General features: G+C 38.1%; 3 protein-coding genes across 5 annotated transcripts in view; 2 read left to right on the forward strand and 1 right to left on the reverse strand.

The window, feature by feature from the left end:
- Positions 1 to 1,032: 1,032 nt before the first annotated feature.
- On the reverse strand, positions 1,033 to 6,395 carry prss59 (serine protease 59, putative). Its single transcript, XM_088427674.1, has 9 exons — positions 6,164 to 6,395; positions 5,812 to 5,993; positions 5,349 to 5,581; positions 4,746 to 4,881; positions 4,093 to 4,207; positions 3,337 to 3,538; positions 2,453 to 2,543; positions 2,170 to 2,372; positions 1,033 to 1,287 (listed from the first exon to the last, which is right to left on the reverse strand). Exons 1-9 carry the CDS (start codon positions 6,377 to 6,379, stop codon positions 1,178 to 1,180), a joined length of 1,488 nt encoding a protein of 495 aa, XP_088283800.1. The 5' UTR covers positions 6,380 to 6,395; the 3' UTR covers positions 1,033 to 1,177.
- Positions 6,396 to 6,896: 501 nt separating this feature from the next.
- psmd2 (proteasome 26S subunit ubiquitin receptor, non-ATPase 2) lies at positions 6,897 to 13,913 on the forward strand. The gene is made up of 21 exons (XM_088428166.1): positions 6,897 to 7,058; positions 7,445 to 7,501; positions 7,606 to 7,770; positions 8,218 to 8,339; positions 8,434 to 8,658; positions 8,742 to 8,900; positions 9,014 to 9,158; positions 9,391 to 9,451; positions 9,659 to 9,805; positions 9,896 to 10,002; positions 10,127 to 10,254; positions 10,417 to 10,504; positions 10,594 to 10,756; positions 11,094 to 11,195; positions 11,288 to 11,436; positions 11,520 to 11,603; positions 12,066 to 12,234; positions 12,570 to 12,664; positions 12,744 to 12,870; positions 12,985 to 13,103; positions 13,260 to 13,913. The coding sequence occupies exons 1-21, from the start codon at positions 6,936 to 6,938 to the stop codon at positions 13,440 to 13,442; spliced, it is 2,718 nt and encodes a 905-aa protein (XP_088284292.1). The 5' UTR covers positions 6,897 to 6,935; the 3' UTR covers positions 13,443 to 13,913.
- A 983-nt stretch (positions 13,914 to 14,896) lies between these two features.
- eif4g1b (eukaryotic translation initiation factor 4 gamma, 1b) overlaps positions 14,897 to 26,722 on the forward strand; it is a 28,966-nt gene continuing 17,140 nt past the window's right edge. The window contains exons 1-8 of one of the 3 annotated variants that reach the window (XM_088427023.1): positions 14,897 to 14,921; positions 17,210 to 17,250; positions 17,353 to 17,473; positions 17,784 to 17,870; positions 18,844 to 18,864; positions 19,303 to 19,497; positions 20,258 to 20,360; positions 26,567 to 26,703. In XM_088427023.1, coding sequence (XP_088283149.1) covers positions 17,399 to 17,473; positions 17,784 to 17,870; positions 18,844 to 18,864; positions 19,303 to 19,497; positions 20,258 to 20,360; positions 26,567 to 26,703 — 618 coding nt within the window. In that variant the 5' untranslated portion in view covers positions 14,897 to 14,921; positions 17,210 to 17,250; positions 17,353 to 17,398. Of the gene's footprint in view, positions 14,922 to 17,209; positions 17,251 to 17,352; positions 17,474 to 17,783; positions 17,871 to 18,843; positions 18,865 to 19,302; positions 19,498 to 20,257; positions 20,361 to 24,191; positions 24,272 to 26,566; positions 26,704 to 26,722 lie in introns of those variants that run through there. The other 2 variants (XM_088427024.1, XM_088427025.1) reach the window with 2 other exon arrangements.

A 26,722-nucleotide genomic window follows, 5' to 3' on the forward strand; every position in this document is an offset into this window, starting at 1 on the left:
AACACACCAGTTAAGGTGAAGCACCCGTGGATACAGTAAAGTTGCTGTTAGTTTTTGCTTTCTGGACCTGAATTTCCCATTTCTAGAATATATATATATATATATATATATATATATATATATATATATATATATATATATATATATATATATATATATATATATATATATATATTGCGGTTATATGGTATTGTCTTTTTAAATCACTAGAAGCACTCATGACACAGCCTCATGACAGCCTTTACAGTACAGTATTTGTTATTGAATTCACTAATAGAGTTGGGTGGTCTATGAGTGTGTATGGTTATGCAACAGAGTTGCAAGTACAGCTGGGATGCTAAAGATGTGACTTGTAAAAATAAACACTCATGGAGGAAGTGGTTAGGTTATTTTGTCAGTGTGTGTTTCAAGGGCATTTTGACTGAACACAGCTGTGAACTTGAATGTCAGACTTGCTTAAATCCCACGTTTCCTAAATGAAGTTGTGTGACTGGTGTACTTATAAAAATCCCATTGGAGATATCATCATGCCCCTGTTTTACAGACAAGATTTAGTTTCAAGATCATCTAACATGAATGAACTTGTGCAATATAAAAGCAGATCTGCACATGCAGAATTCAAAGCCTTTGGCCTTCAGAAGTATTAACTACTAATGCTGCATTTTATTGTTTTTTTTAATACTATATATTCTGTTAGTCGTGCTGCCCTCAAATGTAGGGAACACGTGTTAGTTTAATAAAGTGTGAATATTACTACATGAATCAACACCAACCATTACTGTTGCAAAAATTGGTCATATTTTTACACAAATAAATTAATATTACATTTCTCATTGTTATCACTTAAAAAAGAAATCACCTGCAGCGAGTATAGTTACCAATGTTTTCTAACTATCAGGCTTAATCGGTTTAGGCTTAATAACATATGATAATAATTAGGACATATATATGATAGGTCTGTCAGAAAAAGCAATACTGTCAAACGTTATAGTAGCACAGCAAAATCTATGAGTAATTACAGAAAACATACCGTGCATAAAAATATATTTAATCATCTTAATACTTTCGAACACTTCCCCATATTAAAAACAAACAAAAAAAAAGAACTTTGATCACAAAACGTGTTTTCAAGCAGAGTCATATGTGCATACAGGCGATTTTTTGGAGATGATTACATTCATTGCTTCAACCATTGTTGCAGATGTAAGAAGATTTGGTCTCTGGCAAGTGTTAGCTGTAGGAGATCCTTTGAGCTGGCAGGGTACATGTTGGCACAATGGGCTGTTCCTGAAACACATACAGGAAGGGACACTTAATATTAATGATACATCAATATATTTTCTTACAGGGATGATACCGAAACTTCATTTTCAATAAAAGAGAAAACATTGGAGTTGAAATTGTAATATCAATAAATGAAATTAAGCCACCACTTAACCTTGCCTAAATGCCTTTAAACATGTTTATTGAAAAACTTTTGACATTGGCGCAATGTTTTATTTTTTAATACATTTTATACAACATACATTTTTGCTATAAAATACTGACAAAAAGTTCAAGGAGCTCCACTCACCCGCCTGTCTTAAAAATGTAAATAAAAGCTTTGGTTTATTGCTACCTATATTTTCTTTACAGTAAATAAACAAAATGAACTGAAGTTTTTAATAAATAGTTCCCTGAAATTAAGATAGTTTTAAATTGATTACTTACAGGCCATCAATTTTAATTTTATTTAAAGATTGATGCCGATATTTGTGAAAACCCAGAATATCGCCGCAGATAATTTCCACTTTACATTATTTAAGATGGCAACTAAAGACATAAAATGGAGTAATAAAAAAGACCCAATAATACTCATCTGAAGCATCCTTGCCACATCCATCCAGTTTCTACTGTTTGTCCTCATTAGGGTCATAGGTGATCCTCATTTAATTACAAGGCACACATAGGCAAACGTGCATACATGTCGGCATGTGTACATTGTTTTTTTTTTTTTTTTTTTTTTAATCACTAAATGGATAGATCACCTGGATACCACTCTCATTCTCACTATCACTCTCATTGCTGTAGCGGACGTCAGGATTTCATTTGGGATAAATTAAGTGCTCAACCCAACCAAACCATATCTTTTACTTTGGTGTTTTTCCGTGGCCCCATGCTTTTACTCACCTTTGATGAAAACAGCCGGGAGGTCATCCTTGATGTCTTGAGTGATGCCCAGTGCATGCCAAGGGTCAATGGAGCCATTAGGGAAAATTATTTTGCCGGAGTGGATATCGTAGCTGCCATAATACTCATTGGTCTCAGCCACAGCCAGTGCAAGTTGCTCGGAAGTGATATTGTAGTAGTCTGCACACTGTTTCACATGATACCTTGGAAGGAAGGTAACATTTGAAAATTCATCATAAGGTGATAAAAACTGCACACGCTTTTAAACGTTGTGTTTACTCACTCAAGAGGGAAGCCACCAAACGGCTGGTTGGGGGAATCGGTGCTTTGATAAAATCCAAATTCAGTGCAGGTCTGGTAGACCCACTGTCTCCCTGGTGACACACACAGTTTACTCACAGCAACCACATTCACTTTGATTGATGGGAACAAAAAGCGCAGACAAGACAGCAGAGTAGCTCCTACTAAAAGAAATAGTCATTTCCAAATAAGTCGTGACATTGAGGTTTTTAAAATTCAAGTCAAGTAAGAATGGGTACTTTGTGCAGATAAATGTTTAAGAGACCACTTCCTGTTGTGCTGATCCCAGCCCTCCCACTCATGAAACAGAGGCTGGGAACCCGAATAAGTGACTGGAAGACAAACTTTTGATTTGCTGTGGTTAATGCACAAATCCCCACTTTTCACTGTATTTCCTAAATTTCACTGTTTATGAGACAGATTAAAAAAAAAAAAAAGCAAGCAGCTGTACCAAAAAATACATTATGAGAATAGTGTTAAGGTATTTGAGTGAATAAAAATAGAGCAGTGACAAGGTCAAAATATTTTAACACAAGCATGAAGACACACTTCATCATTCGAAAACGGCTTTAAACTCGTATATTTTTCAGTCAAGCTGGCATTTCAGTCATTCCCTTTGCCTTTTTGGTTTTGGAATGTTTCAGCATGACATCATTTAGTCTGTCACTAGCCCTCCGCTGTCCACAAAAACATGCCACCTCACCTAATTGCCAAAGACTCAAAAACATAAAAGCTCATTTGAAATTGCTTTTGCAGCAGCTGAAAAATTACAGGTTTCATTATGAACATACCGAACCCGAAAAGCATAACTTGTATTTACAGACGTGAAAATACTTTTTCCCGTGGGACAAACAGACTCATTCTCACCTCCCCCTGCGGCCGGCCCATCCCAGGATGTATTAGTCATGTCTCTCAGATTGTTGGTGAAGCTGACATCCAGACATTTCAATGAAAAGGTGTCCATCATGAGACGAGCCACAGTTGCGTATCGGGCATATGGGTCTCCAAGTGATGAGTCCGCCATCACCCCACAGAGAACCTTGATTGTGATGTTGGTGCCCACTACACCCTAGAAGGAAAAAAAAAAAGACACAAAGCTAGATAAATATAAAATATTTTTGGCAGTATGTTTTTCTTAATTTGAGTGTGAATAACAGTGTGGATGCTTTGTCTATTTATCAATGCAATCAGTGTTTCATCTGCTCTTCTCTGTAACAAATAAAAGTGAGAACATTTGCTTTTTTATTTTGTATAAGTAAACACACACATGATATATATATAGTGTGTAGTATATAGTGAGTCTGTATTTGTACGAATGTGTGTGCGTCCATGTGTATGTGTGTCCACTGTATAAGTTGTGCGTTGTATGTATGAGAAAGCTGTAGTCATTTCTTGAATTCTCTACCTATACACAGTAACAATTTACAACAGCAAGCGGAAGTACCAGTAAATATTTGCCGACGGTCTCAGCTTGTTTTTCCCTTACTAAAATGACACATCATTGCCCTCTGCATCTCTTTTTTTTTTTATTATGGTCACTGAACACATTGTTTTTTGTTTTGTTTTGTTTTGTTTTTACACTTTTTTGGTCTTAAGTATTATGATGTGTTGATTGCTGCCTACCTCAAAGCCCCTGTTGTCTTCATTATACTGGACCACATCCATAAAGTTGCCAGCAAGCATTTCCAGGAAGTAGGCAGAGTCTGTCGTCGTCTGAATGTCTAGTTTGGAACACAAGCTGTAAGCAAAAAAGGAGCGAGAAAGAAATGAGTAAACACAAGAACAAAGTTAATGGAACTACAATTTTGTTGAGTTTCACAGTACCATAATTAATACAGTCAAGTAGGCCAAAAATACAACACTATTTAAGGTACTATTAAAACAACATATGCATGCACTTCTATCATACTATTATTGTGTGGAACTGATTGTTGATGAATTATTTTTGACGCAATCAGGTCCAAATGGTCCAGATGAGGCAAAGCAGATACAATTTTAAGAAAAGTTATCATTAAATTGGTTTACATTTCAAATTGAGCATTATTGTCTCTATGAGTGTTTTTAAATGCAAGTTATGCATGTTATATTAATTCTACAGGTTGTAATTAATGAACATAGCAAGCATGTATGTGATTGAAGTGCACAGAATATGTATCGAATGTACTATATTTATGAGATTATATGAGTTTCTTCTTCTATTAATGATTTTTATATGTCAGGTGATGCACACCATTCATACTGTATTGTAAGTATTGCAATGAGTGTATGCCATATACTTGAAGTCTTTGGTGATGTTGTCATAAGTTGCTGGGTCTCTGAGTTTCTCGATTAGGGTATCTGAAGCCTTTTTTACCAGCAGAGGACAGTCAGTATCCTCCGAAGCCAGTGAACGCCCCACAACTTCCAAGTACTCTGGTTAAAGAAAAAGAAGGTGGGAAAAAAAAATACAAGAACAAAAAAAAAAGGATTACTGTACTTTCAAAGTCAAACAACACAAGCAGGAAATATTCCACAGCTCCATACATGAAGTATGATTTTGATTCTTTAATATATTATATGTCTCTGGGGATACTACTGTTTAATTGCAATGTTGTTTAAGCAAACAAAAATCATTTCGCTACTGTTGACACAGGCAGAAAAGCAATAAGACCTGTTTACAACGTCGACTGTGTTTTGTCCTCTGACATTTTCTTGAAATCAATGAGAAAGCATCTCAAATGTAAGTCTCTTCAAGATTGCATAAATATTTCCTCTATGAAAAAAAGCATGAATTGCATTCATTCTGACATCTGTGAGCACCAAGTTGTTGTTGTTGTTTTTTTTTTTTTTGTTTGGGTATATTTTTGTGTGTTCTGGTGCAGTATCAAGTCTCATTTTACCTGGAAAGTTGACTGTGGCATGAATTGGTGCACTGGTGGCCACAGATGCATGCACCAGATGAGGATACTTCAGCCTGAACCACGCTGCTAAAGAACCTGGGTACGACCCACCAAAAGCCACCCATTTCCTGTTGACAAGTCCTTGGGTCTCAGCCATCACAGTACGAAAGTGGGCCAAGTCGGCCAAAGCCTGGCGGCTACTGAGGAACCGCAGGTTCTCCGTGCTTAAATCACTAAATGGAAAGAACACAATATTTTCGGCATGCATCAGTAAGTAAAATGTATTTTGAAATTGTGGGTGACATCTAGTGGGGTGACAGCTACAACTAACTCATTTGTTCACTACTGTTGGGTGTAGATTCACTTTCACACGCTAGAGAGCGACACACTAATTTGATTAACATCACGTAAATTTGAAAGATTTTTTTTTTTTTTTTTTTTTAAGAGAAACGGTAATACATACACTGTCGGGTGACTCTTTCCATAGAAGCGATGCTCCAACATGAAGCAAATGGCTCCGAGTTTCTCTGCGTATTTGAGCCAGGTACCATTTTGCATCCATGCTGGATTGGCTGGACCCTCGCCACCGATCATGAGAAATACTGGCCCACCCGGTTTATAGAAGTTATCATTCACAAAGTACCTCTGAAAGAGCAAAGAAAGATGATGAGAAAACTGTCTATTGTAATAAAGCCTTACTTTCTATTGTGCATCTGTGAATTTTACAATCTAACAACCATTTTACCCCACGACTGTACAATCGGGGTTTGTAAATATAACTGAGGAATGAAAAAGAAAAAAAAATCTGAATATACCTGCTTCCACACTCTGGCGTCCGCTCCATTGAAATGATCTAGTTTTTGGATGAACCATTGCTCGTCGGACAATTGTGTCTGCAATTCAAAAAATCTTGCAAAACCCTTCAGTCGTCCCTCTCCAACCACAAAAACAGCAAACAGAAAAATAATTTTACAAACAACAAATGCATAAGACGGTAAAACCATGTTGACGTAAACGGGAACACCGAACATGTGACTTTTAGTAAGTGCTCATATGACCTCGTATGCAACTTCATGGCACTCGATAAACGTCGGAGGATGTGAAAGGCACTAATATTTTCCGTAAGACTTTATCGATCCACCCATCAATTTAAAAACTGGTAGCTACAGTCCTCTTTGTTGTTAGTTCTATTTGATTTATACGTCAAACCCGACGGCATTAACAGGAGCAAATTTACCAATATTTTCCTACAAAGACTGCAATACATTCAAACCTAATTAAAATTTATATGTAGCGGTTCAATGCTTTTAAACATAAACCGGGGAAATACATGCTGAATCAACTGTATATAACACTGTATTCTGTTGCTTTTTAATGAACCGAAAACTTTAGAAATTTGAACAAGAACGACGTTGTAATATTTTACAGCAGTACTTGAACTAATCGCGCGACTCAGTAGTAATACCGCTCACCAGTAAGGGCAGTAGACAACCAACTTCAAGAACTTTTGTGCAACAAAGAAGAAAAACGCTTCCGGTATCTCCTGGTTCATTTTGCCATCGGTAGTAGTTTACGGCGCTTGCAATCATGGAGGACTTCAAAAACAAAGAGAAGAAGCAGACCGAAAAATCCGATGAAAATGAGAAGAACAAGGAAAAGGACTCGCAGCCCACGGGGAAGGATAAAGAGAAGAAAGAGGAACAAGAACTGGTGAATACTGCTCATACTTGATGAATAAAGCTACCGGTTTATTTTGCCTTGTCACTGCTACTCTGACAACATGGCTGAGCAGGCCACCGTGACTGTCATTCGAATTGTAAAACGTGTATAAAGAACGCATATGTTATAATTTTTCAGGTTCTAAACTTTTGTATCAACGTTTATTTTTGGCGCATTGTTGTTGTATGGGCAACTCTCAGGATTTAACTTCAGTTTCCGATACGAATTAACCGATAAGCTAATTTTAGCCTAACATGCTAACGGTCAACTTACGCAGTGATGTTTTGACAATGTTTGTGCAATTTATGATTACAAATACAGAAACGTGTTTACTGACAGCATTTTCCCCCGTTCTTTCTATCTTATTTTTTTTTCAGTCTGAGGAAGATAAACAGTTACAAGAGGATTTGGAGATGATGGTGGAGAGGCTGGGCGTGAGTAATGATTAAATATATGAATACTCAAAATGTGTATAATACATTTGAGAATAACATTTGCCTCTAACAACCCTAACCTAATATTTCTCACATATTTGCAGGAAAAGAACACAGCATTATACCGTCCTGCGTTGGAAGAGCTGCGCAGACAAATTCGGTCTTCGACCACCTCCATGACATCAGTACCCAAGCCTCTAAAGTTTTTGCGACCACATTATGGCAAGCTAAAAGATATCTACGAAAGCATGGCCCCAGGGCAAAATAAGGTATGTCATAGACATTACACATAAGAGAATTTCACAGTAAGATTGAGATAAAACCACTTCCAGATTTATGTTGGGTCAAAAATGAAGAGAACCAATATCAACTTAATCTATATATCACTTTTCATTTGGCAAGCATACATTCAACATGTCTCAGGATAACAAAAACAACAAACAAAAAATTGCAATACATTTAAACTTCACCAGACACTTATTTGTCCTAATTTTGCCCATAATCTGACTAAGAACATGACTCTTATTTCAAATATGATTTCGCTTTATTCTGCGTGTGTTATCAGAAATTTTAACTATTAAACTTGTATAGTATGAACCACCAAAATGTGTTTGTGTGAGAAAAGCCAACCACTGACTCAGTGGACTGTGGTGTGAATGGGATGTGGAATTTATTATTGGATTGATTGTAAATTCCTCATACTGTTGTCTTTGCAGCACTTTTGTGCAGATGTGGTATCAGTGCTGGCCATGACAATGAGTGGGGAGAGGGAGTGTCTTAAGTATCGCCTGCTGGGCTCTCAGGAAGAGCTGGCATCTTGGGGACATGAATATGTTCGGTAATGCAAGTTGATAAAATAGAATCAAATGATGAAGAAAATATGGGGGAAAAGGAAAACAATTAAGTGATCCCCCTCTTCCTTTATTTCACAGGCACCTAGCTGGTGAGGTGGCTAAAGAATGGCAGGAGGTGGAAGAAAATGATAAGACCCAGCAGGAGACATTGTTGAAGCTGGTGAAAGAAATTGTACCTTACAACATGGCACACAATGCTGAGCACGAGGCTTGTGATCTGTTGATGGAAATTGAGAGGCTGGACATGCTAGAGGACTACATTGATGAGAATGCCTATGGCAAGGTTTGCCTCTACCTCACCAGGTATATGCAGCGTTTAACTTGCTATAATTTCCAATTTTTATATGTTTATTGAGGCTATAACAGAGTATTTGATACTTTCCCAGTTGTGTGAGCTATGTCCCAGAGCCTGAAAATTCAGCACTGCTGCGTTGTGCCTTGAAGATCTTCAGGAAGTTCAACCGTCATCCAGAGGCTCTTCGATTGGCCCTGATGCTCAATGATGTGGAGCTTGTGGAAAACATCTTCACTTCCTGCAAAGACATGTAAGGACTACATAGCTTATGATGAATAGCACTAGTCTGTGGTTTAACATTTAGTAATTGTTACTATAGATTGATATATGAATATCACTAAATCCATTGCATTTGCTTTGAAGAGTTATTCAGAAACAGATGTCCTTCATGCTTGGTCGCCATGGCATGTTCCTGGAACTTAATGAGGACGTAGAAGATTACGAGGACCTAACAGAGATCATGTCCAATGTGCAGCTCAACAGCAATTTCTTGGCCTTGGCCAGGGAGGTAGGAAAATAAGGGGTGGGGGGGATACATTTAGAATGACATCAATTGGACTGCTAATGTCAAGAGCTAAAACTTCCCAAATGTTCTACAAATTATTCAACCTTATTTGGTGTTTATTGACTGCATGTGGTCACCCAATAAGATCAGACTATGATTAGTTTTGATTCATTATTTCTGTCAACATACTTTAGAATTAATCAACATTTTGTAACACATATTCTGACCTCCACAGTTGGATATCATGGAACCCAAAGTCCCAGATGACATCTACAAAACGCACCTAGAAAATAATAGTAAGTTCTGGAAATGCATGTCAAAAGGGATGTCATAGCTTTGTGAGACACTTTCTTTTAATTAAATTTTGCACAATAAAAAAACAATAACACAATAAAACATGACTACAAATAAATATCTGTTTTACTATTTCTACATATATTGTAAAATCATGGCCAACTGATTTATTTTGTTTTTTATCTGATGATTCTTTTTCTATCTTAAAGGGTTTGGTGGCAGCGGCTCCCAGGTGGACTCAGCCCGGATGAACCTGGCCTCTTCTTTTGTAAATGGCTTTGTTAATGCAGCGTTTGGACAGGATAAACTGTTAACGGATGATGGCAACAAATGGCTGTACAAGAATAAGGACCATGGTACAGAATATATACTAACAACAATATCCCCCCTTTTTTTCTTTTTTTTTTAAAGTTAAATTCCTTTGTTTCTGATGTGGAATTTTCAAGGCATGTTGAGCGCTGCAGCCTCTTTAGGGATGATCTTGCTTTGGGATGTGGATGGTGGCCTGACCCAGATTGATAAATACCTTTATTCATCTGAGGACTATATAAAGGTAAATTCGATATTGAATATTTTTATTTTGCTAAGTTTAAGATTAACTTCATGCCCCTAACTGCTGGCTATAAATGAATAATTTAGGAGCGATCTTCTTCACTTTTTATAATCTCTTTTTGCAGTCTGGTGCTCTTCTTGCCTGTGGCATAGTAAACTCGGGTGTAAGAAATGAATGTGACCCAGCCCTTGCACTGCTCTCAGACTATGTCCTCCACAACAGTAATACCATGAGGATAGGCGCCATTTTTGGGTGAGACCAAGCTTTGAAAACATTTTAAAAATTTGATAGCATTTTATGTATCTGTACCTACTTCTTAGATTACTTTCTTGCACCGCTGTCAATGTTGCATCACCTTTTTCAAAATGCTTTTTATTTATTTTTATTTTTTTTAACTGTCATCTTCCTTTACAGATTGGGTCTAGCTTATGCTGGCTCCAATAGAGAAGATGTCCTGTCCCTGCTTTTGCCTGTCATGGGAGACTCAAAATCCAGCATGGAGGTTTGTTATGTTTTATGTGCTTATCTTTTTCTTCAACACACTTATATATGAAGAAAATGTGTATCATTTTCTGTGTATTTCCCATCCAGGTGGTTGGAGTGACCGCATTGGCGTGTGGTATGATCGCAGTTGGGTCATGCAATGGTGATGTGACGTCCACCATTGTGCAGACCATCATGGAGAAGAGCGAGCAGGAGCTGAAAGACACTTATGCTCGGTGGCTCCCTCTTGGTTTAGGACTCAACCACTTAGGTAACAGACACTACTTATTGAAAATACTTTAGAGTAGTTGATGAGGTTTTGTATTAGGTTAGCAGAATTACACCTTCTCCATTAACACCAACAACAACTAATAACAATTCTATTACAGGTTCTGGTTTGCTAATTTTAAACTGTGTTTTTATGACCCTCATTTCCATTAACGAAGAATGCAGATAGTTGTTTACTTTTATTTAATTGATAAACTGGAAGAAGTGTATTAAGAAGTTGACATTTACCACAGTTGTATTCAGTTATCGCTGTCCAATTTATATAAGTGTTTTTTTTGTCCCTCCATGTCTATTTTTCACCTTTGATTATTCCATCATAGGTAAAGGAGAGGCCATTGAGACCACTTTGGCAGCTCTCCAAGTTGTCCATGAACCTTTCCGTAGCTTTGCCAACACGTTAGTCGATATCTGTGCTTATGCAGGTTAGTCTTTGACAATTATGAGTGGTTTTATCTGTTTGCAGTAGCAAATAATCATCTTTTGTTGATGGTATCCTCTCTAATGTCTGCTCAAGGTTCTGGGAATGTGTTGAAAGTGCAGCAGCTTCTCCACATCTGCAGTGAGCACTATGAGGCAAAGGAGAAGGAAAAGGAGGAGGACAAGGACAAGAAAGATAAAAAAGACAAAGATAAGAAGGAAACAGCTGACATGGGCTCCCACCAGGTAAATTGTGAACATTTTTATTGTTATCTGCCGATATCATTATTTGTGTCGTCATTCTCTGTACCATCACTATCTCAACCCAGGGGGTAGCTGTCCTTGGTATTGCACTCATTGCTATGGGGGAGGAGATCGGCTCTGAAATGGCGCTGCGGACATTTGGACATCTGGTGAGTAGTACTATTGATTGTGGTACACGGGTATGGGTGAACATAACGGTGGAGGTTTAGGGCTATATATAGTTTCAAGAGATTTATTTACAGTATTCAATGCTCTGGCCTATGTCACAATTTGGTGATTTTTTTTTTTTTTTTTTTTTTAATGATGCAAGTCTGTTTTACGATCAGGCCACACATGGGTGTTACTCTTCGAATCTTTCGACTAATCTAAATTGTTCAAAATTGCATGCCATCTTTGACAATCTAATGTTAATTGTTGAAAAAATATGCCATTTTAAGCATCTTGTGAGAAGTAGCATCTCATTGCCTGTGAAAATATTGATATATCAATTAGATGACATTGTCTTTAGAAGGTTTACATTACAAGAGCAAACATTTATAATAGGCTCTGCAGTGGCAGCTCTGTTCTTCATCTAAATGCTGTGTCCTTTTTGTGCCATTTCTCAAAATCAGCTGCGTTATGGTGAGCCCACTCTCAGGCGAGCGGTCCCTCTTGCTCTGGCTCTCATTTCTGTGTCCAACCCTCGTCTGAACATCTTGGACACCCTCAGCAAGTTTTCCCATGATGCTGACCCCGAGGTCTCGCACAACTCTATCTTCGCCATGGGCATGGTCGGCAGTGGTGAGTCTAGATCTGCTAAATATATACAGTTGTGTGTGGGATTTATTCACTGTTCATTACATTGATTTAGGAATATTCGTGTTTAATATTGATTAATACTTTTTTGCATCAAATCTGTATAAGTCACAAATTTTACATATTTTTTCATATATATTTTATAGCTATTCATGATTGTACATCAAGTCTATTTGTATAGCCCTGATTCATCAGTCTCAAAGGAATTGCATTCATAAAACCTGCATAAATTACATACATATCTATCAACAAATACATACATAAATATAGTATATTTCTTATTGATGACGTACTTATTTCTCCCCATCCCATTTTTCCAGGAACAAATAATGCCCGCTTGGCTGCAATGCTGCGGCAGCTAGCACAGTATCATGCCAAAGACCCCAACAATCTCTTCATGGTTCGACTGGCTCAGGTGTGAGGCAGCCTCACAAAGACGCCCGTGTGCTTGTCTGCGACCTAGTATTGACTTTGTGCTGTTTGTGCGTGTACAGGGTCTGACTCACCTGGGTAAAGGCACACTCACACTCTGTCCCTACCATAGCGACAGGCAGCTGATGAGTCAGGTTGCTGTGGCTGGACTGCTCACTGTGCTTGTCTCTTTCCTCGACGTCAAGAACAGTGAGTGCTTAGTGCCTTTTCTCTTTGCTTTCGCACACACTTCACCATTCATAGTTGTTCTTCAATGATTGTGTTGCATTAATATTTGGCCGGGTGTGATTTTGTCATTTGCAGTAATCCTGGGGAAATCTCACTACATTCTTTACGGCCTTGTAGCAGCTATGCAGCCACGTATGCTAGTCACATTTGACGAGGAACTTCGACCGCTGCCAGTTTCTGTTAGAGTTGGTCAGGTACTACTATCCCTAATATTGTATATGTCAAATATCAAGATTGAATGGTCAAGGGAGTCGCCATGTTTTAATAGTTATCACTAAGATCATTTTTATTAGTCCCACAATGAGGAAATTTGCAAGTACACTATATAAGTTTTTATGGTATCTCCACAGGCCGTGGATGTTGTGGGCCAGGCAGGTAAACCCAAGGCCATCACAGGTTTCCAGACCCACACCACACCAGTTTTGCTGGCGCATGGAGAGAGGGCAGAGTTGGCCACAGAGGAGTACTTACCTGTCACCCCCATCCTGGAGGGCTTTGTTATTCTTCGCAAGAATCCCAACTATGAAACCTAGACTCTCAACCTCCTTTCTCCACCCTCTTTGTCCTTTCAAGGGTGACCATCCATGGCGCTTTGCTATCTTTATAACTTGTTTTATGACATTGCTGGAAAAAGCAATCGTGTGATTCCCGTGGCCAGCCCCATCTGTCTTCAAAAATTATTGGTTTGGGGGTCTGGCTAATTGGACTGCTGTGACATGGGAGAGGTTCACTTGGACCTTATCCTCTCGACAGATTTGCCCCAGACCAGCGATTGTTTCAACATCCATCTCCAGCCCTCTTCTAAATGTTTGTTTTCAGGACATTTGCCCAGTTCTTTAAGTGCTATAGATTACACTATTGCACTATTCACATCCTCGGCGACTATATGTAGTGAACCCATTCAAATGTTTTTTTTTTTTTTGGTCTGCCCCCAATACTTTTTTTTTTAAGTTTTGTTACAGTACTGTATATGGTTTGTTCAAAAATAAAAATGTGGATTGTGATATTGTTTTTTGATGTTAAAATAGTTGAGAGATGGGGGGTGGAGGCAGTTTTCAAACTGCAAGATTTGGATGTAGCCTCACTTCACTCCTCCCCCTCTCGAGTGTCTGAACACACCCCTCACTTATGTGACCATGCACGGTAAACAAACTGATGGGCCAAAGTTGCAACATTGCTAGCGTGACTGAGTGCAGCAAACAGGAGCACCCCTCACTAAAGGCAGAATATTTAGCTGCTTCGGAAGATCGTGTAACGTGTTTTATTTCTGGCTCATCTCAAAATTGCGGCACTAATGAAAATGGACATCCGTTTGAAACATCAAAATAAAGCCATGTTCTGCAAAAAGTCCTACAATTGATCAACAAGTTGTACATTAATGTACTCTATTTGAAAAGAAAAACAAAATAAGGTCCTGTGATGGCATTAAAAAGAAATGTGATTTTGTCTCATTTAACTATGCAGTGCAGCGCATAAAGGCATTCCAACGGGCTCTACATCAAGAAGCAAAAAGCTCAAGAATTATTATTCAACAAATCAATTTCACCAAGAAAAACTAAAGACATATTAAACAATGGTACAAAATACTGCCAATATGCGATTCAAATACGTATTGGTTAGCAATAAAATCGACCTATCCTTGTAATATGAATTATGTTCACGTAAAAACATTTAATTTTTTTTTCACGTAAAAACACGCCAACAGTAACGACACTAAACGTTACGTCATGGTCGCTCATTACTTTATCCAATATGATTGATTTAATGGCATGCATACAGTGTATAGTTCAGCAAACAAGGTTGTGTAAACTCTTGTTTTTAGTTCAGTGATTATTTAAAGTGGGGTTGTTGTGATTGTCCTTATTGTTTCAGCGTCGATTATCAGAGTTTTGCGGTTCCACTTGCTTTTTTACGACTACTTCCACGTGACGGGATTTGGCCGGAATTACCACGGTACCGGCTTCCGGGAAGACTTTCCGTCCGTCCGGCTCTGCGGACTCAGGGAGAGAAAGGTAACGAGACGGTTTTATGAGTAATTATTATTTATATGCCCATTCACCAAACATATATTCTATGACTCTGACGTATATACACAGGGAAGTCATTCATAAATATATCCATGGGTATACTCGGAATATTCCACGCTGTCCCGAGTATTAAAATTGCTTATTATGAGTAGTGCTGCTGTGTTTTCGGGGATTAGCATGTCTGCTAGCTAGCTCGAAGTTAGCATCATCAAGCTTAAAACGGCATGTGTTTTCTTGCTTTAATTTAACTAATGCGGACGCGAAGCTAACACTTCAATAGAAAACATAATATCAGCTCCAATTCACGTCACGCAAGCTCGTTCGTTGTATATTTTAATCATATACAGTACTCTTTTATTTTTATACTTCACTTTATTATTATTTTATTTGATTATTCTTCACCTCGGATCATTGTTGCTTTCTAGTTGTTCTTGTAATATTTCCAGGCTAATGTAATTTATGTGTACTATTAATCGTGCCAGCAATCTGAACAGATGGCTTCTTTTAGAACAGAATGACAGATCACCGTTGTTGTGTTCAATCATGTGTTTGTTTGCCTCAGTAGAGAAAGTTGTTGAGTTGTTTTGAAAGCACCTTTAAACCCCCTGGTGTTTACGTTTACGTTGAGCAACACCATTCACTGGTTTGTTGGCCCGATAGCCCTTGGTAGTGACTTTTATTTCATGACACTTGATGCCATGCTAAGTGGGTTAACAGCAAGGCTACTCGAGAAAGGGCTGTTTATACATAAGGCAGTAGATAACTGCAGATAGTTATCTATTTTGAACGAACACAAACATGGACTACCGCGATGATGATGTTGCCTTCTTGTTTTGTTTCCCCGAAATGCGAGCTAGAGCTTCTTGATTGTTATGAATATCGTTAGCCGGTATATGTGTGAACTCGTTAGTTCGCAGAACCAGCAGCACTTGCTTGGTGCTCCTCCCCTTTCACCTGCTAAACTTGTGTTTCTTTCGATTTTGGAACGTGTACGAAACAGAGGCGATAACGATTCCATTTAGAAAAGATGAGTCGTTATTATTTCGAGAACGCAGCTGAGAACAGGCGAGCAACATCGCGCATGGAAAGCACATGGTTGACCACGTCATGCAACACAGCTGGCTGGCTATGAAGTAAGATCGCTGACAAAGACGTATGCGTAACCATTTGTTTCGTAGTTTAACCATTTGTATTCTTCATAGTTATAGCTGTGAGTATAAAAATATTTATTGTAAAAATAACTCTAAATTGTGTCATGAAAAAAAAATCGCGTGGCTTTGAATATTTTCCATGTGACTACGCCCCAAAATTGTGTTTGATTTTTTTTTTCTTTCTTGCGACTACGAATCTAAAACCTGCCAGTGAATAGTCTTTTCAATACAACTCTCAATTGTACGACTACGAAGCTACACGAGTGCTCTCCTGTGGTGTCCTGTCATCTTTAGGAGCAAAATGAGTTTCATCTACTTAAAGGGACAGTGTGTAAGATTTTCATTTAAAAGGAATAAAATAAATGATTGTAAATTTCAAAAACTTGCAAATGAATCTTTTCTTATAGACCCAAAGTATGTTTTAAAAATACCCATAGGTCTAGTTATCATGAAATTATATTACGTGAAGGGTGGCGCTTCTCCGGAGGCGGCCATGTTTGTTATAGCGATGGACAATAGTAAATGCAGCACCTGCAGCAGCACCTGCAGCACCACCTGCTGTCCGAAATGAAAAAACGGCCTAAATCTTACACACTATCCCTTTAACGTCTGATTTATGAACTTATCACATTATTGATCCTTTTCAAAACGATCATCATAGGTTGCTCTTGTTTAGTGGAGATGGGTGTCGGCTGCTGTTTAGTGCAGGTGTGGATTTAGTCGAGTGGGATACTGTTCCGATGGCCACCACAAAATCTTGACAAATCCTTAAATATTAACCTCATAACCTTTAAGAAAGTTATGTTGCAGTTTTTCAAATTAACTGGTAAATAATGCAGTTTGATTCCTTGCTTACTTGATTTGTGCATGTTTAATAAATTAAAGTACAATAACTTAAAACTAGCCCTTGCGTCCCTCCTTTTTTCTGTATGTGGCGCCCTCATGAAAAAGTTTGAACATTCCTGGTTTCAACCATTGCAGACAAGTGAGAATGTGCAATTCCAGTGATACTTTAGAGACCTCATTATTTGTCAAATTAGTTTATAATCCGTGGCTACTGTATCAAAGCCTGTTAAGTGAATCATTCAACATCGCTAATGAGGCTATTTTCTTTGTCTTTAGGAGAAAATCTTGAAATCCTAACTCCTTACGGATTCATAAATGTAAGTATTATGGACTGGAACAGTGAATATTAGTTTTGTTTCACATCTTTCAATTGAAAGTCAATTTTCCCTTTAAAACATTTAATTCTGTGTTTTTTCAAGTTTTGTACAGAGGTGCACCCCCCCTCCCCATGCCGAACTCCATGAAATGAATAAAGCACCACAGCCTATAACAGGACCCCCCTCTACTCCTCACCCTGCCCCGTCCCCCGGCCTTTCACAGGTATTGTACTGATTGTATAATATTAGTCTACAACATATTGGTGAAGGGTACTTGTAAATAACGTAATGGAAGTAAAAAAATATATAATTCAATATTTCTTCCCATCACCTTGATAATTTTAGAATTTTGATATTACTGTCTTTAAAAAAAAATGTATTCATAATTTTCTTCACGTTTTTGCACGTTACCCCAATTAAGTTTGTTTGGGTTCATTTCAGCTCATCTTAAGATACTCCAATTTTCTGTTCCTTATGTCACCTTTCATGTGTTCCACTTTGCTCTTGTTGATATCACCTCCTGTCATTTGCAGCCTTCTTTCCCCCCTGGGCAGCCCCCTCCTGTTGTTTTTGCCACCCCACCACCCCCACAAATGAACCCAACGCCACAGCCCAGACAGGTAGGAATAGTCACAGTTTCTTTGCCCTGAAGTTCATGTGCCGCCACACTGAGACACAAATTTATATACAGTCGGCAGATATAGCTGGATTACAAAAGGTCTTGACTGGAATATAAGAACACATGTGGGTAGTGTATCAACTAAAATTGATGCTTGAAACAGTGAGTGCGGCACATAGACAAAGAGCAATGTGTAGAATGTGAGAAGGCCGACCCCAAGTGGACAAAAACAATACCCGCGCCTCAAATAAAAACTTTCACCTTTCTAAAATAGTGTCTAAAATAGTCATTTTGTGCCAAAAAATAATGTTTTTGTCTGAAATATCCCACAGGATGCTGGCTACCTGCTATCTGTTTATTTCTTTAGCAAAACAAACTAAATAGATTTTACCCTTGAATTAAAATTACGGAACCTGTACTTAATTGTTTTTGTGTTTTCTAAAAAAAATAAATAAAAAAAGAGGGGGCAGGTGTCTTGAGTAAGGTAATGATATGTTTGCTATCATACTGGATTTAATATTTTGCCGGGTTGGCCTAGAACGTTGGCGAAAAATTGATTACCATTGTTAGCATACTATTAAAACAAAGTTGTGGCTAGTAATAATGCTGTGTGACTAGTAAATTTGAGAAACTGCTACCAACCAATGTTTGTTAGTAAAGAAGCTGGAAATTTCACTGAAAAGCTGGGCGAGACCCACTTCTGCACCCTCAAATTGAAAAATGTACTTGACATATTTGACAATGCAACTTCCACTAAAGAGTTGGATTGACAAATGCAAATGTGCATGACAGTGAATGAGTTAATATTTTAGGTAGAAATGTTCAATACCACTTTTTTTCCCAGACCTGTACCTCGTAAAAAGGTTTCTGGCTGCTTTTATTTGACTGACCGTGGCAGGCTTTTCTTTCAAAACGGTCCCAACTTATTGCTTCCACGTAATGCATCTCTGTGATCTTTCTTTGCACTGCTAAAGGGAAGCTTCAGATCTCTCCAGGTAACTCTTTCTACCTCCTGTTTTTTCCCCTTTGTCACCATCTTCAGGGGTAGCCTTGAAATCTGTTTGACTAGTCTAACTGAATTTTCGCTTTGCTGTCTACAACATCATCTTCCAGGTCAACAGCAGAATATAAATGTGGCAGCTTTTTATTTTTTTGCAGTTCAACCATAGATTTACAAACCAGCTACGCAACAATCAGTCTGGGGCAGGCTACTTCACTTGAATGCAATTAAGTAGTACTCAATTGAATTGGACAGTTTTATTTTCACTTTACAGAAAAGTAACCAGTTATAATGAATGCATATCTCGTTTGTCTTGGTTTCTGATGGCATGTTTCTCTACTTCTCGTAACATGGCTTTACATCATTTTACTGGTCTATATCCTCACTTTGCTTTCTCTCCCTTTGTCCTTCCACCCTGGCCCCTACCTTCTAGCCCTTCTACACCAACAGAACAAGTTTACCACCCAGCAGCGGGCCTCGAGGTGTTCCACCCACTAGTGCCCCTCGACCTGTAACTCCCACCCATGTCTACCAGCCAGCTCCTGGTTCTCAAATGATGATGATCCCTGGACAACAGTTGCCTTTCCCAAGTTCGCCACAGGGGGCAGCCTATTTTATACAAGGACAGGTAGAGTCAACATTACACAAAATGGAAAATGTCTGTGCGTTTTTGTGCCAGTGCTCTCCACATTTTGTTATTTCGGTAGGCTAATTTTCCTCAGTGCTGAAGAGCATTAGGGATGCACCGATCACAACTATTTTTTCTGGTGAAGTATAAGAGCTTAGTTATCCCGCGATACCAAGTACAGATACTTGATAATGCCATTACATCTTGCAATTATGATGAAAATGTTTTATCTTAACCAAATATTGTTTTGAAACAAATCCACCATCTTTTCCTGAGTGGGATGTCAGTTAAATTATGATTTAACTAGACTTTCTTCCAAGATGATTGGTTATATAGATCACACTTATTTAGCATTTTATGTAATTTCACAATTAAATGTTATCTCTTAATTCGCTGCATAATACAGACACAGTATTTCCCCACATGTAATTTGTCAATGGTGGGCTGCCTTAAATGGGTTTTGGCTGCCACTCATTGTTTTTATTTCCACCTGTCAAAATGTAACAAATACATAACATGTAACCAATATATTGACTTTCTTTTGCTGCATAGAGATGCCATTCTACTCTTTGTGAGCACCTTGTGTGCATCTGCTAATCATTCAGGCTAGTAAAGTGGTATAAGTGTGGTGTCAGAGCATTATTACAAATATGAGTACAAGAGTGCAGTATTGGCGCATATAATTATGAAGCACTTTACATTATTTTTCAATCGCATTCTCTTTTGACCTCTTTTTTAATTTATTCTTTTTTTTTTTAAGTACCGTTCACCAGCCTATGTGGCCACACCCCAGCAATACACTGTACCAGCTGGAACTCCAGGTTTCTATCCAGGTACAAGCCCGGCTGAATATAGTAATTACGGTAAGTGGATGGAGCATCATCTCATGACTGATTAACATGTGGTTACGATTTTGTATCAAACATTACTTATTAAAAGTTTATATGGTAGTTCTTCTGCGAGGTTTGTTTGCACCCACCCAAGGTTGTTGAGTATCAATGCTTAGCAAATATTAAATTGACCCCTTCCCAACAGGCACCTGAGCAACGTTTTAAGCGAAGCATTCTTTGTGCTCATTAGCAATAGAGAGCTTGCAATGCAAGTTATAGTTAGCTTGAGCAGTGGGTCTCAAATGGGTGTATGTGCACCCCTGCAGTTATGTGGAGACACTACAAGGGGTATGTGTGATTTTAACAGGGGTTTCCCTGCACCGAATCAAAAATAATATTTGTTTATGTTGTCACACTTAATGCCTTTTTGTTATTATACGCATGTCATTGTCAATAATGATGCAATTTTCCAGCAGACGAGCCAGAAATAAAACATGACGTAACACATTTTTTTTTCTTGAGTTGCTGAAAAAAATTTGCCTAGTGATCATAGATGGGGAAACCATGTTTAGAAAGTAGAAATTGTGCCACATTTTGGCTTCAGCCACAGGCACTTCTATTCAACCTGCAGGCAAATGAGTTAATTAACCTGCCAGTTTAGAAGCACCTGTGGCTAAAGCCAAACTGTGGCAGGGTTTTTACCTTCTGTACCTGATTTTCCCATCTCTGCTAGTAATACCATTGCAAATGTAGTTCCAGAGTTTGGCAAAGTATGGCACAACACAGTTTTAAGTTTTTATTTTCATCCAAAAATATTTTACACTGGTTTGGGAGTACCAGACTACACAATGGAGTCAGCAAACCTTAACTGTGAAACGCTAACAACTAGGCTACTGGATTGCCCTACATGCAGTGTGCAAAATATTTTTGATATAAATTACTCTTACCATCATTAGATGTGATTGTTTGTGACATAACAGAAAAGCCCCCATGTTTGTTTGCATGTCTATTTTGCATTGTTTTGTGTCAAATGATATACTATGACATCATAATGGCTGGTGACCATCATAACCGATGATCCTAAATGCCTTCTTTGACTTTGAACTATGCCTTACAAAGCCTATCCCACCTGATGCTAATGAGCTTTAAGGCAGCTATTTTGCAGCAGGGTAGAGACTGAGAGGATGTTGTTCGGGAAATATTACTGATGGATTTATAAAAAACATGGCCAGGGATGGATTGGACAAAAATGTTCAGGACAGGGTCTGTGGCCACCATCTGCAAATGTATTTGTAATGACTGGTTGTCTGACTGCTGATCAGTTTTGCTTTCTTGAGAGGGATACATTTTTTTTTTTTTTTTTTATGTAACAAACTCAACAAATGAGGAAAAAATGCGTGTGCTCACTGCACTAATTTTGGGGTGTGTGCATGTGTATGTTTGTAAGCAAGATAACCAGCACAGCAAACCACAGACATGCTTACCTTCACCAACACTTGTTCATCCCCAACAAAGCAGTTGACTGCTGTAATACCAAGACTGGCATGTGAGAGGCAGCATTGGACACAGGTAATACAGAATGATGTAAAATACAAATAAGAAAATAATACCTTTGTAGTCGAGGTAAGGCTATCTGCCATCATTGTCTACCTACTCTGCGGTAGAGAGCTGTTCTTGTCATTTTTTTTTTTTTGTATTTTGAAAAGACAAACAATCATGAGTAGTAAATGCCCCTCCAATATATTGGAGTAACAATGTGAACCTCTCGTAATTTCCTAATAGATTATCATTCCTTTTCACAACATAATCATAGAGTTGATGGTTTGGCCACAATCAAAAGTTTGCAATTGTAGTATTAACATTTACCATTGTTGGCCTTATCATAGTAGAGTGAGAATGGAATGATAGTGTGGATGATAGGTTCTTTGGGGCAGTTTGCGCTGATTAGACACCGCGTTCCAAATTATGTATACTGTTTTTATCTTCTTTTTCCTTTATGGTCTGTGCAGATGGAACTCTGCATAATTTTCAAGTTGTCAACTTTGTCAATCCTGTGAAATTTGTTGAACAAAGCTCCCAATAACTATTTCTTTTAAAATAAAAACGTTTTTTTTAATGCATTTTTTTTTTTAGGTTGTAAAGAACTGAAAACAGTCATTTGTTGAATTTGCAGCATCAGGATGTTTTTTCAGCTGAAATCATAGGTAGAGAGCTACCTCTGAAAAGTATGTGCAGTGTCTGACTACTTTCTTTGATAATACAAAAGTCCAGAACTTTGAAAAACTCATCTTTATGCATGCCATCTTGTGCCACATTATAGGCTGATGGCCTAAAAGAAGAGAAACGTTACCAAAAAACTACTGAGAAGCTTTGTAGCACTCTTAAGCAAAAGGTAGGAGGCAGGAGCAAAAGATCTATGAGGTTGGGAGGCATCCAAATAGCAGCTCTTAGAGGCTATGCTGGAAATAAAAAGTGAAAAAACTCCCAAGTTCATTGAGTGCAACACTTGTGAAGCGGCGATCAATGGAAATAGCTTTGGATTTCAGCAAATGCATCCTCACAAATTCACCAAATTACTCTTTTCTGTTCTATGCAACTGATGTCTTGGACCTCTGCTGCACATAATTTAGAACAGTGCGTTTTAACAGAAAAGGTTATAACTTTTGCTATCAAGAGATTTGCTTATCCATCCATTTTCTTGAGCCGCTTATCCTCACAAGGGTTACAGGCTTGCTGGTGCCTAACCAAGCTGGCTTTGAGCAGCAGGTGCAGGACACACTGAACTGGTTGCCAGCAAATTGCAGGAGATTTATGAATAAGCTTCCAAATTACTCTTCAAAAGTTGATGACTTAAAAACTTTGCTGAATTTCATTTGCATGGACTAAAACTACATAAAAATATTTAAAAAGGTCATTTGCAAATTAGTTTGGCATGTCGTGCATTTGAGTTTTTCCTGAGCTGTGTGTAAAAGTATCTTGATACCAAATATTTGGGATGCAGTATAGCCGATATTTATTGGAGGTTTTTGGCGTAGAAAATTCTTTGAATGTTTCAATTGATTCTTACAATGGTTTCAAAGTCTGTTAATGGAAATTATATTTTCATTTGTATATTATACGTCTTACAACATTGAAACATTTCTCTGATTTAAGAATCGTCAGTCTGAATCAAGTGGTATTCCAAACATGTTCTTTCAGAGCTTAACTTTCTTTCAGACCTTGTCATTCATTTCTCTCAGGCTGCGTTGTCTTAACTGTTTGCCAGATGTATTTTGTAACCATGCTCCACAGTGTTAATAGTGGGTTTAAAAAAATGCAATTGGTTGATACAGAAATATAATCATGCTCACCTACAATTTATCTCAAGGCTGGAGGGAAATTAATTATTTAAAGATTCTCCAACAGGAAAATTAATTGCAGCAAACAATAAAGTAATGTACAATATGGAGACGCAGCAATAACAAATAAAACCAAATGATATGGAAACAGAATTTTGTTTACAAACACCAAAGAATAAAAAGCAACATTGCGGAAGATGGATTATACTTTGTGTTTTGTACAGAAAATATTATACAAGTGACACTTGACTGTGTTTTTTTTTTTTTTTTTTTTAAGTTATTTAGTGTAATTGAATAGCTGTAGGCAGGAATGACCTGCAGTCATGCTTCTCACTTCACTTCTTCGTGTAAAAGTCTGGCTTTGAAGGAACTGCTCAGGTCAGAGGGAGGAGTAAAGCCGAGACATGCTGCAAGAGGCAGAACTGAACACTGAAAGAAATCATTTTGAGTGGACACCTGTAGAGGGGGCAGGAAGAAGTAAAAAGGGGCATTGAAAAGACACCCCCCTACCCCCCCCTTCCATTTTGCTGTCCATACGCAATTTTGCACTCGAGCAGACATTCAACATGGGGAATCGCGGGTCTCATGAAGGGGATGACGCTCAGGGTAGGTGTCGTCGAGATTAACGGTCCGTCTTTAAAACCCACCCCCACCGTTTAGCTGCTCTTGTGCCTGTGGTTAATGACTCATATCTCATACCTCTTATTTACAGTATTGGGACACTGTCCAAGAAAAGTTACATTCCTTCTTCTGGCTTTCTGGTTATGAGCATGCTCTTTGCCTCTCTTGGTCTGTCCTTCCCTCCCTCTTGCAAACTATCGTATGTGGGTTTTGACTATATTTAGGCCGTGTTGCTCTTGGTCAACAATGCAGACTCAGTAATGTGAGTTGGACTGTAATACCTACAGTGGTGGAGAGTCAGAGTTTGTAGTTACTGCAGGGCTGAAAGAGAGGCCTCTTCAATCCGAACATTTTGCACGTCTTTATCTCCTTGCCTTTCAGTAAAAGGTGACGCTGAACTGTTGAGGCCATTTTACAAGGCCAGCAAATATCAATGAAGTACAGAGTGTCTTGTTGACATTATTGAACGGGTGAGCCAGCAGAGGTACTTTGAACTTGTAGTGTTTTTTAACGGTGAAATGTGCTTATGTAAGTACATTATTTCTATTTCTTTATGAATTAATTCATTAAAAATAGAAGCTGTAGTACCAGGGTGGCAGAGTTGGGAGAGTTCAGCAGTTATGTAGAGGAAGAGTCTGTTATGTCATAGCCTAGGGGGGCCTACCTACACCGTGGCTCCCTGGGTGCTCTCTCAGCCTTTTCGGAGATTGCATACATGTACAGTTAAAACCTTGATGTCTGTACCATTTTCAGTTTTACTGATGTGTTATAAATGTAAAACTCCAATTAGTAGCATTAATAAAATGAGGGGCAAGACTCAAATGGTTAAGCTCAAACCGCAATTACAAATAACACATTGTTAAAATCTGAAGTTATGACATTTGCATTATAAGAATGAAAATTATTTTTCAATTTAACTATGCATGTATTGCATCACATTAAAGGTAGAAAACCAAGTTTTGAATTACTGTATAATTGTAATTTTTAAAATGGCAAAAACCAGGCACTTGAACGGGGTATGCACACTTTTTTTTATAGCCACTACATGTGTTGATGTGCATCGCAAACTAAAATGTCAAAGTAAAAATGGAATATTGCTTAATTTTCATGACACGTGGGCTTAGCTCACTTGACCTTCATCTAGTGGCTTACACAGCTGGTTTGGGCTTGGGCACCAGTGAGTGCAAAACCTCACTTAGAATCAGAACCCCCCTTTTTGCCCCTTTATGTTAAAAAAAGAAAAATAAATTTGGTTTTTGTTGCCAGATCCATTCTAATTCTACAGCAAAAGATAAAATAAACACTGTAAATATACAGTAATATTGATCATACCAATAATATAATATTAATACTAAATCAATATTGAATACTCATAATAATAGCCTTAACATTCCCCATAACACCAATTTTTGTACCTGTGGGTATCCTAGTAATTTCTTTTTTGCATTTTAGCATCCTGAAATGCCACTCTACTTCACTTCTGTAAAATATAGCCACTGACGCCACTTTCATTCATCACTCCCAAATTTAGTGGCTGTCTTTAGCGTAATACGAAAAAAAAAAAAGTCTCGATGCCACATGCCTGAAAAAGTCTGCTATTGTGGTGTGATTTAGGCGGCAGTCATTTTGGCTTGCGCTTTTGCCACAGTCCTCAGCATATAATGTGCACAGAGCATTGCATCAAAGTTTGATTGTTTCAAGGATTTGAATTTTCATTTCTGATTGCAGCTTTATTTGGATTTGTTATTACGTGCTGTGATTTAAGAAATTTTTTTTTTTTATTTGTATTGTTTTTTTCTCCTGGAGATTTTAAGATGTTGTTCTCTAGGTAACTCTTTTTGCCATCAAAGGAAAGTCCAACATTTCTTCAGTTAATATTCAGAATCCATGAAGTTCAAAGATTTTCACCAAATTGTTGTTTTTCTAATTTCCAGACATATTCTTAGATGGATAAATTCTCAAATGGAAGATTTGATCCTAACCTCACGTTTCCTGGCAATTAGGACCTAAGTAAAAACGTGCAGTGCTTTCCACTGTCATGGCATCATACCTACAGTGGATAACAAACTGCAGCTAGTGTATTGTAAATCATTAGAATAAAATGTCCTCCTCTCCCCAAAAACGTTTTGCACCTCACTTGAATGGTTGGTTGTGTCTTTTTAGACTGTGTTGCACTGTACTTCCTATGTGTATCTTTGCTGGTCTTATGAGAGTGTCATTTCACTATTGTTAAATTAAGCCTGTATGTTTTGATTAATAGTGTTTCCGTCTGACCCACAGCCTACTATCCAGCCCAGCCTCAGTTTACTCCCCCAGTGCAGGCACCACCCGTCATCATGAACCCTGCCCCTCAACAGCAGCAGCCACAACCACCACAGCCTTCGCATCACATCCACACTAAACGGGAACGCAAACAGGTCAGTGTTCTATTAATGG

This window comes from Hippichthys cyanospilos, chromosome 11 (assembly GCF_059441005.1).
Source record: "Hippichthys cyanospilos isolate Australia breed blue-spotted pipefish chromosome 11, RoL_Hcya_1.0, whole genome shotgun sequence".
Classification (NCBI taxonomy): domain Eukaryota; kingdom Metazoa; phylum Chordata; class Actinopteri; order Syngnathiformes; family Syngnathidae; genus Hippichthys; species Hippichthys cyanospilos.

Bases quoted from the DNA above. Each gene is read 5' to 3' on its own strand.
- prss59 (XM_088427674.1), bottom strand. From the start codon at position 6,379: ATGTTCGGTGTTCCCGTTTACGTCAACATGGTTTTACCGTCTTATGCA. The intron at 2,373-2,452 runs GTGAGTAAACAC...CTTCCTTCCAAG, and splicing joins TTTGGTGGCTTCCCTCTTGA to GTATCATGTGAAACAGTGTG. The intron at 1,288-2,169 runs GTGAGTAAAAGC...TATGTGTTTCAG, and splicing joins CCCGGCTGTTTTCATCAAAG to GAACAGCCCATTGTGCCAAC.
- psmd2 (XM_088428166.1), top strand. From the start codon at position 6,936: ATGGAGGACTTCAAAAACAAAGAGAAGAAGCAGACCGAAAAATCCGAT. The intron at 7,771-8,217 runs GTATGTCATAGA...TTGTCTTTGCAG, and splicing joins TGGCCCCAGGGCAAAATAAG to CACTTTTGTGCAGATGTGGT. The intron at 9,452-9,658 runs GTAAGTTCTGGA...TCTATCTTAAAG, and splicing joins AACGCACCTAGAAAATAATA to GGTTTGGTGGCAGCGGCTCC.